The sequence below is a fragment of the Falco punctatus genome (genome assembly GCF_963210335.1).
Source record: "Falco punctatus genome assembly, chromosome: 3".
Taxonomy (NCBI): Eukaryota; Metazoa; Chordata; class Aves; order Falconiformes; family Falconidae; genus Falco; species Falco punctatus.
In genome coordinates this window covers 114,789,338-114,802,945 of record NC_137582.1, presented here as the reverse complement: position 1 = coordinate 114,802,945, position 13,608 = coordinate 114,789,338, and the positions used below count along the sequence as shown (strand labels likewise).

The following is a 13,608-nucleotide window of genomic DNA, read 5'->3' as shown; positions in this document are numbered from 1 at the left end:
CAGGACTTTGTTCCTCGGGCATTTGGGTGTTTGTTAACGTTTTCGCTTTCCCCCCTCCCTCCAACTGATAGGTATAGTTCAAGACTGTTAGAGAGGAACATCCTTTTTCTCTCCCACATGCTTTTTTTCCAAGACAGCCTCCGGTTTTGTGTCTCATTACAGTAAGAGCCCTGTAGTAGCTGCCTAGCTGCTGTCGTGTCCCTCTCTGGAATGGTGATTTAGAGCTGAGCCAGCATGGCAACTGGCTTTCCACGCCTAAGGCAAGCCTGTTAGCAAGCACTGCGGAGAAGTAATGTGCCACTTCTGTTTGGAAGAGTTGTCAGTTTTTCAGTTTAGTTGGAAAAAACGACCAACATTGGTTTAGTTTTGTGTTGGACTTTTGGAAACATCCCTTAGTCTTTTGAAGGAAACTGGTGTTACTGGAAGAGATGAGCAGTCCTAGATCAGAAACGCCTGCGAGGCCAGAGTGGTACAGCTAATGAGCTTCACTGTGGAGGGACCTGAAAGCGTAACATTCAAGAGGTCTGGGGAAGGGTTGCTGAAAATAAGACCGTGAGTAAGTGTGTAAGCTGGTAATCAGTAAGGCTCCTAGCTGAATTATGTGGATTGACTGAGGCTGGAGAAAATAGTGGCACCTTAGTGTGCAGTTTGTGGTGACCCAGTGCTTGAAGCTGGGGCTGTCAAGGTCCTGTGCTCTTCCCAACCCACCTCGTGCCCCTCTGAAAGTGCCTGGGTTGTATCTGGGTCGGCTCTGACAGCTCTCTGGGCAGTTGGATCAGCGCTGGCACAAGGAAGGGGTGGGAAGGCGTGGGAGGAGGTCCAGGGTCTGGGCTTGGGTGGGTTTGTGTTGCTGCAGGACTGTACCCTCAGGAGGATGCAACCTGGCCGAGCCCATGGGCAGAGCTGGGATGGATGAAATTCCCCACTTCAGCAGAGAGCACGTTGAGACTGAAGAAACGGGGTAGAAAACTGTAGAAAAATCCTACAGCATGGCTGCAGAGCAGTCGTTTTCTATTGTGTGTGGATTAGCTGCCTAGCTGGAAAACAGCCATCACCTTGCTGCTGAGAGTTCAGAGACGGGTCAATGGAACAAGAATATATTCTTAAATTGGTACAAAGAGCTGGGGAAGGCGGGGGAACAAAGTGTTTGAACTAACAAGGCAGACAAAGGCCGTGCTTCTGCTCGCTGGGATGCTGAGCAGCAGCGAGCGACAGGCAGCAGGGCTGCAACGCCGTGTATCCCCGGAGCGGTGAAAGGAGCTGTGCTGTGCCAGTAACGGGAATTTAGCTCTCCGGTAACAGGAATTTCACACAGCTGTCAGGCCCAGGGAATGTGTGAGCACTTGGAGGACATGAATATTCAGAGGAGCTGTAACATGTGTCATGCTAAAGGAACACAAAATCCACGTTTTCACAGGCTTACATACATGGGAAACATACAACGGTGGGGGATAAAAGTAATTTTCTCTTCTGCGGGACAGGTTATCTCAAACTGTCCGTTGCAGAATACAGCTTCCCAATTAGCCAGTCCTAGTTAACGTTGGCAGCGTGATCTGTACTACTTAATCCACTGCTTTGGTGAGAAAGTGCCCGTTTCCCAGCACAGGCAGAGACGTGTGCTCCTGCCTTGGCTGCCTCGTGGCAATGCTGTGGGAGTCCTGACTTCGCTCCCTCTTGCTCTAACCTGGCATCGCTTTCATTATTTTTTTTTCTCCAGTGTGCCTTTTATGCTTGTTCTATTAATAATCAGATGATGGTGGATTTAGTGTTTTGTTCAGAAGGATCCCTCCTGGTACAGACTGAGGTGCTTCCAGCCATGCTGTCAGGCGATGACAGATGTCCTTGGTGCGTACAGTGAGTGTCCAGCAGTGACGGGCTGCCAGGATTAGTATTCCAGGCACAAATGTGCCCCTTGTAATATGCAAAGCTCGGTGCAGCCTGTGCAGGAATGCCCTTGAAAGGCAAATTAAACTGAACTCCCCAGTGACTCTGGGGGAGTAGGAGGGTTGCTGTCGTCTGTGCTGAGGTTCAAGTAGGTTTTGAGGTGTCTGCTTTTGTTTCTCTTCTGCTTTCCCTTCCCAGAAGGGCTTACGGGAAGGGGCAGGCAAGGAGACCTTACCTGCAAATGCCCCGTGCATTGCTAACTGGGGGTTTGGGTTTGTGTGAACATAAATGATACCTGTAAAAATCATTACGGCTTTTCTGCCTTCAGTGGGGAGCGTTTGTTCCAGTTCTTGGAAACGGTGTCCTTGATGTAGCCGTTAGGTGTATCACATGGATGTACCAAATCATGCGTCCAACACGCGGGTGAAAAGTGAGCTGTATTTTAACAGTGTTAGTGGATGAAGCTGGAGGGATTCTGAGGGTGTTTCCCCAGTAACCTTGTGGTAACCTGCCTCTGCAGCGAAGACCATCTGATGTTCTCAGGCGACTGTCTGCTCAGAAGTCTGCCCAGATAGCGCTACTCTTTGCTAAGCCGTTTAAACGCCGCAATTGACAACGATGTTCTGAGAGTTTAATGGCTTTGTGGAGGTGTTCTCCCTATGGAAGAATATTGCCGCGACTGTGTTGTAGCTGCAACAGAGAGAAGTAGCCTGGAGCATGGTTGTCTGATCAAAAGAAGTGTTTCACCCACACAGTTCAGCAAAGCTTAAGAGCCCTGCCGGCGATAGCTTGTTCAGGTGCGCTTCCAGTGATGGCGTGGTAGGGTTGTCTCCTCTGGCGCTGTGGGCCTGCCATGCTGTCCTGCGAGCCGAGCACGTGCTGTGAAGTCAGCAAATTATCAGATGGAGACGATCCAGCTGATCTGACGTTACGTTACAGCCAACGAACTGCTCTTTGCTGCTGGGAGCTAAGGTCGTGAGCTGCCCTAAGTGGTTGAAGGGCTACGTTGAAATGTGCTATGGATAAAAGCTGGTTTTGACTTCTGGGCACTGGAAACATGCTTATTTTGTAGCTCTTTCCCAATCACCCCATGCTGTGCCTGTTGACGCTTCCTATTGTGGTTGTCTTGTTTTGAACTGCAAGCTCTTCAGGACAGAAGCTCCTTTTTTCTAAAATGCTGAGCATGTTTTTACTGTGCTATGTAATCTATCGGAATCAAGATCTCTCCTGATTTCCCCAAACTTAGTTCCTCTTGCACCCAATTTCAGAACTTTCTCCAGAGAAAAGCTGGGTTTGCTAAAATCCTAGTTCCTCCTTTTTGTCTTTTTTTTCCCCCCCGGTGCGTTCAGAACTGTCTTGATGTTGTGTGACGTCCAAAATACTTTCTGTGCATGTGCTATTCTGCCTTTGCTAGATAAGCAATAGCTGTTCCCTTTTACAGCAGGCACACGCCTCCTTGAAGAGGCAGATGTGGAATGTTTTCCTGGGGAGCAAACATTTAATGCTTTGTAATTACTACACCTTAATTTTGTGTCTCTCTCCTTTCCAACGCAGCATGTGTGTGATTAGAGGCTAGCAATATCTTCAAAGAGGGGTGAAGATGCCACACTCCAATTCCTAGTTTGCCAGGGCAGGATTTCTCCTCTAGGTTCCCTCCATGCTGGTTATATGTAGACTGAGCAGAGCTGATAGAGAAGTGAAACTAAACCTGAGCTTTGGTCACACTTGGAATTTTAATTTGCGTGTCGATTTTGTTTCCTGTTTTTGCAGGAATTGCTCAGAAAGCTAGTGTGCAAGAGGAATGGAAGAGAGCACTGGTGAGTATGCTCTTAGATATCTTACCACAGGTTGTGGACCTGTTCTTTCCTCCTTGGTTAAGCATCATAAAGAACCTTATTACTTTAAACTTTGTGTCTTCAATTCAACTGTAGAAGGTGATTAGAAAATAAGGTGGTTTGGCAGATGCATCAGTTGCAACTGTACTTCACTAATGGTGTCAACCAGATCTGATTAAAGCAGTGTTGTATGTCTGGAAGATCTTTTTTTGAAATCTCCCATGTGTGAAACCTGGAATACCAGTCTATTGGCTATCTCAAGCTCTTGAAAACAAATAATGTCCCCTTTCTTAATAGGTAAGAGGCTAGCAGCATTGAGCTGGTATGCAGTTTGAACAAGGCACATGGCAAGCCATGAAGAAGGATCAGCTCATGGTAGCTCCTGACTTCTCTTCCTGTTTTTATTTCTTTAGGCTGCTCTGTCTGGCAGAAGATACAGGATTTTTAACAAAATTTGCCTTTAAAGCTTTCGTTTTAGGCACCGTGTACTACTTGCTCTGAGGCAGGCAAACTCATCGCTGTTAGGCTTAATTGATGCAAGGATATGGCTGCAACTAAAACTCATAAGATTTTTTTGACTTAGATTGCTTTGAATAGCTTTTCCCCCTGTTTGCCTAAAATGCCTGTGGAAGACATGAGTTAAATCACTGTTTTTTCCCTACCATTGAAATGAATTTGCATGAAAGCTCTTGCCTGCACCATGGGAAGGCATCTCCATTAAGCATGCTGATCCTGCACCTTGTAAGCCATGATGTTGCAGTTGGTGACTTCTAACTCATAGTGAAGTGCAACTCTGGCCATAACTATTATTTCTAGATTATTCCTATGCAGTTAGGTGATGCCATCCTTAAAAGTAGAGAATCGATGTCCTTGTCAGCAGCGTGGTGTGCTCGGTGTGGCAGATATACCCGGCCTGGCTGCTGAAGGCCAGGTTTTGACTTCATGCAAAGCTGGTCTGTTGGAGCCCAGTGGCTGGAGCAGCTACAAGCCAAGAGCACCTGCATAAAAAGACGTCATGCTTAGAATCGTGGTGGCAAGAGTTGCTGCCGTGCCCTCTAATTGTTAGCCTGTAAGGTGCACGTTTCATTTGTAGCGATTGCTTTCCCTTATGATTTGCTCGTGGCAAGCTAATCCCAAATGAGGACTTTCGAAGGGGGAGGATGGGTAAAGCGAGTGTGGCGCTGGCAGCTGATGCTGAAGCGATGGCTGTGGAAACGACAGCTCCCTGCTCAACCCCAGGACAAAGCACAGACAGCAGCAGGGCGAGTTTTTCCATCTCTCCATGCATTAATGGCATGGCTTTGAGCAACATTGTGAGCTCTGCTTATGCACCAAGACTCGGCCTCTGCTGGGACTGCCAGCAGCCAGCTGCGTTCTTATCACAAAGCTTTCCGTCCCTTTTAATGTGTGGTTGAACTGAGTTTTTTGGGTAGATCAGTGAGACACGGGCTTGGAGCCTGTTGAGGTTACTGAGCAGTGCTGGTGGCCTGGGATGTGAAAGGCCTTATGTTCTGTTTGCATTTTGCCAACTTAAGTAAAATTGACTCTCCTTTCCCTCTGAACATCAGCTGTGCAAGTTTAGGATGGAGTCTCTGTACTTGATCTTGGTGTGCACAGCCACCCCACGCAGCTGGTTGGGAAGATTTATGTGTTGCCTCTTTCGTGCTGGGAGCTGAGACCCCCACGTTAAAGGCAGGATAAGCAGATGGGTCTTTCGTTGTTATTTCCTTAAAATTACTTTGCTTTTAAGGATGCTCATTCTCCAAGTGCTGCTAAGCTCAGGACTCCTGGGTTGTTCCCGGCACTGAGGCTGGAGATGAGGTAAGGCGGAGCTGCGTGCAGGAGCTGAGCTGAAGTCGATGCCCTTTGTTCCCTCCAAGCCTGGTGCTTTTTGATGTGTTGCTGTCCTGAGCTGGTTGTGTATTAACTGCATTCACAATGCTGCATGGCTGGCTTTTGTTTTAACTGCATTGGCGCGTGTTCAGAGTTGGTGCGCTTGGAATGGCCACTGGGACTGTACAGTGAAGCATAAATCCTTTTTAGCTGTCAGGCTTCACTAGCCATGGGTGGGTGGGGGAGCCCTCCTTGGCTGGCTGCCCTGGCTAATTAAAACCAAAATTTGCTGTTGTCTTCAGATTTTAATTCATGCTCATCCCTGAAGACTAGTGGAAGCACGGTCTCCAGGCAGCTGCAGCAAGGTTTCGGAGCTTGTCTATACACGGTTGTTTTAGAGCAGGTATGCAACTTAAAATTTGCTCTCAACCCTACCCTAGGTTGTTTTTCAAGTATAGAGAAGAATATACAGAAACTACTTGGAAGCCTTGGGATGCAGCCCTGGACTGTAGTTTAAGCTGCCACACGTCAGCCATCTGCAGTAATTTGGATGTGCATATGTTGTAGCCAGGGCAGCGTCAGATGGTTTAGTTTTTCGCTCCGATGCCGGACTTAAGCAAAACCAAATTACTTTGCTGTGTGACTGGCGTTGGCTTAAGGAATGCATGAACTGCTCAAGTTGCAGTAGCTCGTGTAGCTTGTCAGCCTGAGCCCTCAGCTGCTGACTCAAGCTGTGAAACCTACTGGAGACGGAAGAAGTTGTAGTGGTGGGAACCTGCGAGGTTCTGTGTAGGCGCTGGGAGGTGGTGATGATGGATGGTGCCTCGGTGTGAAGCCAGGGCACAGCCCCGTGTAGCCTGTGCTGGAGGGAGAGCGCTGCCCCGAGCTGTGAGCGGAGCTGTGAGGCAGGTGGGAGGACGGAGGTGAGAGGAATAAATGAAATCTATATATACACATGTTGCTGGGCTGAGTTTCCCTGCTTTCCAAGGTCCCACCTACGCAAGTGATCTGTTGAAGGGAAATGTCACTGGAATACCTTTCCCCTCTTCAGATCCTTCCTGCAGTATGGGTGAAGGATCACATTCTATTTTCGGAGCCTGTTTCCGCTGTTCCATCCACTGCCCACACTGTTGCTGCCCAGACCCCCTCCCAAAGACTGCTCATTTATCTTAGCGTGGTACGAGCTAGGTTTGGACCTTTTTCTTAGTCAAGGGATTGCCATCTTACCTAGCATTTCATCTGCCCGTGAGTCTGTGAGATCTTAAAAAGCAAAACATTGCAGCAGTGGGAGCTTTGTGCTTGGCAGGGCAAGTCTCGCCTCGTGCCTGTGGTTCCTTGAAGGCTGTGCCGTGCTGGTGGGTTGACCGAAGGTGGAAGGAAGCAGGCCTGCGGTTCCCCTGCCCAGTGATGCTGGGGCTATTCATTTGTGAACGGCTGTAGAGCGAGCATGGCAATGCCTTTCTTCATGGGAAGTGTTTGCTTTTCGGTCCTTTGCCCTCCTGTACTTTGTTCTGTTTACGGTTTCTGCTTGTGGCTGCGTACTTCCTCAGCAGGTATTGGGATATGAACCTTTCAGCAGCTTCTCTAAAAGGTCTAAATCTCTGTGGGACAACTGTGAAGCATTTGGGAAGTTAGCGAAGTAGCCTTTGCACACACAAGTTCTTACCTAAAGCAGCTTTTATAGAATAGCACTTGAAACGCTAAGTTTATGGATGCTTTAAGAATCTTCTGCAGTTATTTCTTTATTCAAGGCTGACTTTCATCTGCTTTATCTCCTGCTGTGCTTTTTTCCTAATTCTTTTCCTACTAAAAATAGGAAATACTCTTCAAGTCCTTAACCTTTGTGCAAACAAAGAAGTAATTTGTTTTAGCATCTATGCTGACTTCTGGGCTATGTGCCTCATAAGGAAACCAGTGTGATATGAATCTGCTACTTTTGGAGACTTAGACTCCAAATATAGTCTGAGTAAAGGAAACTGCTAGAAATGTGAGTACTACTTATGCCACCAGCTCTGCTAATTTTTCCCAGCAGGATGCATGGCTGGCTACCCGATTCCCATTTTTATCCCGAAAAATGAGAGCAATACCTTCAGATGTTCGGAGGTTCAAAACCATTAGGGAAATGAGAGCATAATCATTGCATGTGCATAGGGAATGGGATTTTTAGATCATTCCTAAATGATTATTAGATCAATTCAAATGATTTTTAGATCATTTAGATCATTGAAAGCATGTCTGTGGAAGCAATCCCTTTTGGTCTGCGTCTGTTGCTGCCAACCTAGCAGCTCTGCTGTCTGAAAGGAAGTTTGAGGTCAAAAAGACATATCAAGCTCTTCAGGGCTAGATTGTCCAAGCAGGTTCTGGCATTGCTGCCTTTTAAAAAACTAGTGCTCAGAAGGGAGCTGAATGTAATGGTGAAGGTTGGAATAGCCACGACCTGTCCCAAAGATGCTTTAATCACTGGCTTCCATCAGCCTGCTGCCTTGGGAGCTGAAAATAACACTTTGTTTTCAAATGGCTGCTGGCTGATGTGTGGAACACATGTGGGATCGCTCTTGCACTCCGCCAGGACCCCTCGCTGCTGCTTTTCACCAAGATCCACCAAGCTCAGCATCTCCTCCGGGTAGGCACCACGTGCAAGTGGAAGAGAACAGAAGACTACTGATGTGCCAAGTCTGTTGTGTGAAAACAAAACCTGCTCAGGAAAACCAGTTTTCTGCTTCAAAGGTGTCTGCCAAGTGACTTTCTTCTTGCTGTTGCTTTGTTTATGAAGCCCTTTGTGTTTAGTACCGGTGAAAGCTGAGGGAGTGGCTGGCTAGGATGTCAGATGTTTTGCTTGTAGGTCCTTAGTTTGAACTGAAGGAGAGAGATCGTGAGTATGAGTTCCTCATCTTGTGCCTCTGGAGTGAATGGGACACTGGTGGCACAGACAAGGACTTTGCCAAGGACCAGGGCTGCCAGACACGGGGAGAAGGTCTGCACCTGCACCTCCCTCTGGTTTGATGGTGACAGCCACAGCGTGTCAGGGTTGATGAGGAAATACGTGCTGCTCTGTGTCTTCTGTTCCTCAGAAACCTTACAAGGTTTTACATCTCTGCCAGTCATTCCAGTACTTTGGGTAATGTGCTTTGAAAAGGGACGGGTCCAAGTAGGGCCAGGAAGGGAGAGGGTGAGGTGGAGGGCACTTGGTTTTCTTCTCTGCATTGGATGAAAGGCCAGCCTTTGATTCAGGGGTTCGTCAGCCGGTGCTCCGGGCTGGCTGGCTGGGAATCCCCTTTTGATGACTAAGTTTCAACTGGAAATCAGCTGCTCCGAGTCTGCTGCCAGGACAGGCATTTAACTAACCATTCAGCAGCATTTAGGGAAAACTTGTCAAATGCGAACTTTTATGTTGAACTAAAGTGTTTTGACTATGTGGTTCTTCATTTAAATGAAGCTGCTGGATATGGCGTTCATTGTTTTCTGGGTTTGATCTGGGGAGTCAAACATGGAGCATTGCGGCGTTGAGTGCCTCGCTGTCACACAGCCCTGAAGTCTGCCAGAGGAGAACAGTTAACGATAACTAACCAGTGGAAATCTCTCTATAATGTCTGTTCCAGAACAAACGGACCAGTTTTTTCTCCCAGAAAGACACAGAAGCTGCAATTCCCTTATGAGATCCCGTACATTATGTATACAGCAACATAACTGCTTCGTGCAATACGGTCGAAGAGAGCCAAAGCAGTCAAAGTGCCTGATATTAAACATTTAATCACAGTTGAGGTCTGCTGATTTGCAAGCACGCAGAAAGGAAAAATCCTACTGTTCCTTAGTCAGATTTACCAGAGGGTTGAACTGATCTCAGTGGAGACTGTTTGACTTTTAAACCAGGTGCAGTACAGAGCAGTTGGTTACCTACCTGAAAGCATTATTATAAATAAGTCAAGTGCACTTGACAAGTTAGTGGAATGTCAGGACATTGTCCCGACAGCTTTTTGTTCTTAAAATGACTGGATGTTCTATGTTCTTAGTGCAATTAATGTGCTGAGTGTGGTCCGGGTGCGTTGGGGCAGTTAATGGGATGCCGGTGCTGCTGTTCTGCCTGCTGTATTTGCAAGTGATTTTGGATCAGCTATCCATCTGCTGGTTGGTGTGGCGTTTAAGAAAATAAATACCCAGTAATTCCCCCCTGAATGAGCCCCTTATGATTTGAGTGGGTGTCTGAACTCTTGCTTGCTGCCTTTCCCTGCTGATCTACGAGCCAAGTGTTTTGCAGAGATTATTTGCTGACCTGCCAGAGACCTTGTAATTCTGTGGCACCCCATTTCAAGTGACTTTTAAAGCTGTTGTAGTAAGTGGCCATGCAGTTTCTACAGATAGCTCTGCCTGGAGGACAGTGGAGGTTAATTTTGCTGGTTTTGTGGTTTAGTGGCTAAGCTGTGGATGTGCTGGGAATGAGATGCTTTGGCCTCCAGGCTGGCTGGAGCAAGATAGTAGCAAAGGCTGAAGTGCTTCGTGATTGAATTGAATGATCTTACTCCTTGTATTAAGAGATAAGACCTTGTAGGACATGAAATCAATCCTCCGGATAATTCAGGTCAACTCACTGTAAAACAGCGAGTGTGGAGTTACTGTGGTTCAGTAAGTAGGGCATGGAGCAGAAGGGTCAGATTTCGAGAGTTTCTAGTTTTCATTTTCAACTTGTTGGACCTTAAATTCACCTTGCTTTCTGGAACGTTGCTGCTGTAAATTCTGTCAGAGGATTTTAGTAGCTGATTTTATTGGGGTTGGGGGTGGAAGAGGAACCTGACTGGAACCAGAGGTAAGTGGGCTGAGTATAAATGATTTTTGTTATTGCTGTTTTTCTTAGCTCACACAGCAGCAGCACGTCCAGGCTGAATGGCAAACCTGGCTTTTCGAAAACAAAATACTGCATGTTCTCATTAACGTTGCTGCCTTTGTGAGTTGTAAATAGTGTGAGCTGAGACACTGGCAGCTCAGAGCTGCCCTGGCCCCGCGGGCTGCAGGGCTGGTCCAGACTTGCAGTCCGGTGGCTAACACATCCACAGGGTCACGGCTGACGTCACCGCTTTATCTGTTTCTTTCTCATTTGTCTTGAAAAGGAGCCTGGCCCTGATTTCTGAAGGTGTCTTTTGTCTCCTAAAACACTGGAGTGCAACAAGAAACCAGAGATGTGGTGGTGGCTTTTTTTTTTTTTGCAGGTTACACCAATCCAGATGAGATGGGATGAGCCATAACTGTGGCTTGGTTGGGAAGAATATTGCTCTTCAACCCAGCCACATTTTGTCTTGCTTTATGAAGCAGAGATTTTAAGATTTCTGAAGCACTTACCAGCTGGGCTATGATAAAATTATATTTCCTTGTACATTAAAAATAATATTTATAGGAGTTACTAAATTCCACTTTTAGATCCATTTAGCTGGTTGGTACTCGGGCTGTTCTGAGCTGAGCTTTGCAGATTCAGGGTCTATTAGAGCTTGGTTTATGGCTGTGTAAGATAAAGGTTCGTGTGTTGGTGTAACTCAGCTGTTACGGTTTCCTTGCAGTGTCTCGGTCCTCTTGTCAGTGTCGTCCTGCTTTCGTCCCAGGCGTACTGCTAAGCTGGCAGCTCGCAGGGCGGTTGCTGGAGAAATGGAGAGATGGAAATAGAAGCAAATTGTGCTAAAGTCACGTAAAGAGGCCAGAATTGGTGCTGAGATCCGAGATGTCGCCTCGCCAGTGTGTGCCTTCTCCCATGGGATGAGCGGGCATGCTTGCTGCGGGGGGCGGTGGGTTCCCCGCTGGGACGGGGCTCAGCCCCTCGTGAGGGGTCTGGTGGAGCCCAGCACTGCAGGACCCCCACCGCCAGCCTCCTGCACTGGCCCGCTGCTGCGGTGCGGATTTGTCCCGGGCTGTGTATCCCGCACACCAGGTCTGAACCCCGCAAAACCCCCCCGGGGGGCTGCGGGTGTGGATGTGCGCTGCAGCCGCCAGGGGGCGGGCGGCACCGGGACTGGCGGTGGCGGGGGGGGAGGGGGCTCGGTGGGGCCCCCCCTCGCGCACCCACCGTACCCTCATCCCGGAGATATGCTGGACGATGTGCCCGCAGCCCCTACCTGGGTGCTTTCCACCAAAAGCTGCATTTCTGTAGGGCACCCCCCTGCACGGGCAGGGCCCTGGGGTTCCCCCACATTTATTTTTTTTAGGGAGGGGGTGGGGTGGGTTTGAAAGAAACCATGACGATGCAGCGACGCAGTGGCCGTGGATGGCGACCTTCACAGGCAGTGGGCCAGCAGGGTGCTGGGAGTGGGCGACTCAGCGCCGCGCCGCAGTTGCATCAGGTTAGGGACATGAGGGTGGCCTGCTTGGTGTAGTGCATCCAAACCAAAGCCTCCCTCTGTGCTTGAAAAGGTGGAATTTAATAATTTTCTGTGCTCCGTATAAGAATCCTGTAGAAAAACACAGCCTGGTTCTGGCGGTGCTCCCCAGCTCGCTCCCGCCAGCTAGGAAACGGCTCTGTGTGCTCTTTGCTTTGTGTGTTTTCCCCGTAAGTCCTGAGCACGCCGGCAGTGAGGGAGCATCGCCAAGGCTAGCTGAACCCGGAGTCAGCTTGGCAAGGCAAGTGGCTCCTGAAGCCTCGGTGGTGATCCCTGCTGGATGGATCTGCCGGGATGGATCTCAAAGGGTAGATCAGCACCCTCTCCCCGGGCAGGCGGAGGTAGGCAGATGGCTGAGGCTGACCCCTGATCACCGAGAGGGCTGTGACCAGCCTCTGCCACGATTTTTGTTGAAATTCAACCGAAATGCTGAAAAAGCAGCCCTTTGATCTTAACATGAAATCTCGAGATGTTAGTGGTGATTAGGAAAGTAAACATGTCCCTTCCTGGAGGGAAGGCAGGAGTTTGTTCTGATTGAGCATTGCAGGGGTTAATTTACATTTTGCTTTGGGAAGGAAAGGAAAATGTCTCAATGTAATTAACTTAAGATGCTGATGCTAATGAAGGGGCTTTCAAAGCTGGGGCTGGTGGGGGGTTTGATGGGAATCCCCTGTTGAATCAATGACATTAGGGCCTTCGGAGTGATTCTGCAATTATTAGGCTGAAACGATGTTGAACATGAAGTTAATCCTGTTATCTCTCAAATATTGAGCAAACTGCTTGCTCTGGATAACTCTATAATGGGATTATACTAGTCAGTCTGGCACCTTCAACACTCCCTATCTGTTCAGGGCTTTTTCTTATTTTCCTGTTCAGAATAAAGTATTGATCAGGCTTCCTGGAGTTAATTTTGGGAGGTGGTGTCTGGGGCACTGTTTTCCAGTGGTGCTGGATTGTTGTGTTGTGTTTTTTTTTTAATGAGCTTGAGAACGAGCACCCTGTTGCCTTATGAAGCCATTCAGTCCTCCCCAGCCAAGATCCCTTGAGCTCATCCCTAAATAAATGTTTAGGAAAAGAACTGAAGAACAAGGACAAGTATAAAAGGAGACTTCCTTTCGTCATGCCTTCCTGGCATCGAGAATCTGCAGTTGAGCGAGTTCCTGTGCTGGAGACCATTCCTGGGCCATCATATTTGCCAGAGTATAATCAGTTCTGGTTTGAAAACCTCATTCTGCATCCCTGATAGCCTGTAGCAATTGTTCTAAACAAAAGTAACTGGTGGGGGTTTTAAAAGGATTATCTTGAGTTTGTTTTTGAACAGTCTGATAAATTGCAAGGGAACCAAGCGCAAGAACCAGAACGATCCTGTAAGGGGGGAGGGAGAAAAGCCCTAACGCATGTTCAGTCGCTCGGTGATGTTCGTTACAGACGGGATTGCTTTCCTGTCGAGCCCACAGACCTCCAGGTTTTAGTGGCCTGATGTTTCTGTGGGGTTTGTCATGAGCTGGAGCAGCGGCGTTGCTGCTGCCAGGTCAGGTTATGTCCTCGGTTGCAGCAGGGCACGGTTCTGCAGTTACGGACAGAAATCAGACCACCAAGTGTCGTGAGAGGTAAATACACCCTGGTGAGAATGAGAATTAGAATTTGAGTTTCAAAGTCAGGGGAAACAATTTTGTCTCTAGTCTGTAGCCAGAGGCTCA

At 48.1% G+C, this 13,608-nt stretch overlaps 1 protein-coding gene across 7 annotated transcripts in view; it reads left to right on the top strand.

Moving 5' to 3' along the window:
• Window positions 1-13,608, top strand: part of PHACTR4 (phosphatase and actin regulator 4) — a 68,197-nt gene that overhangs the window by 21,632 nt on the left and 32,957 nt on the right. For 3 of the 7 annotated variants that reach the window (XM_080378849.1, XM_080378851.1, XM_080378850.1), the window contains exon 2: window positions 3,655-3,701. The exons of 1 other annotated variant lie outside the window; for it this stretch is intronic. In XM_080378849.1, the coding sequence (XP_080234975.1) occupies window positions 3,686-3,701 (16 nt within the window). In that variant the 5' untranslated portion in view covers window positions 3,655-3,685. Of the gene's footprint in view, window positions 1-3,654; window positions 3,702-4,016; window positions 4,095-5,469; window positions 5,541-5,566; window positions 5,956-13,608 lie in introns of those variants that run through there. 3 more of the 7 variants (XM_080378848.1, XM_080378852.1, XM_080378853.1) reach the window with 3 other exon arrangements.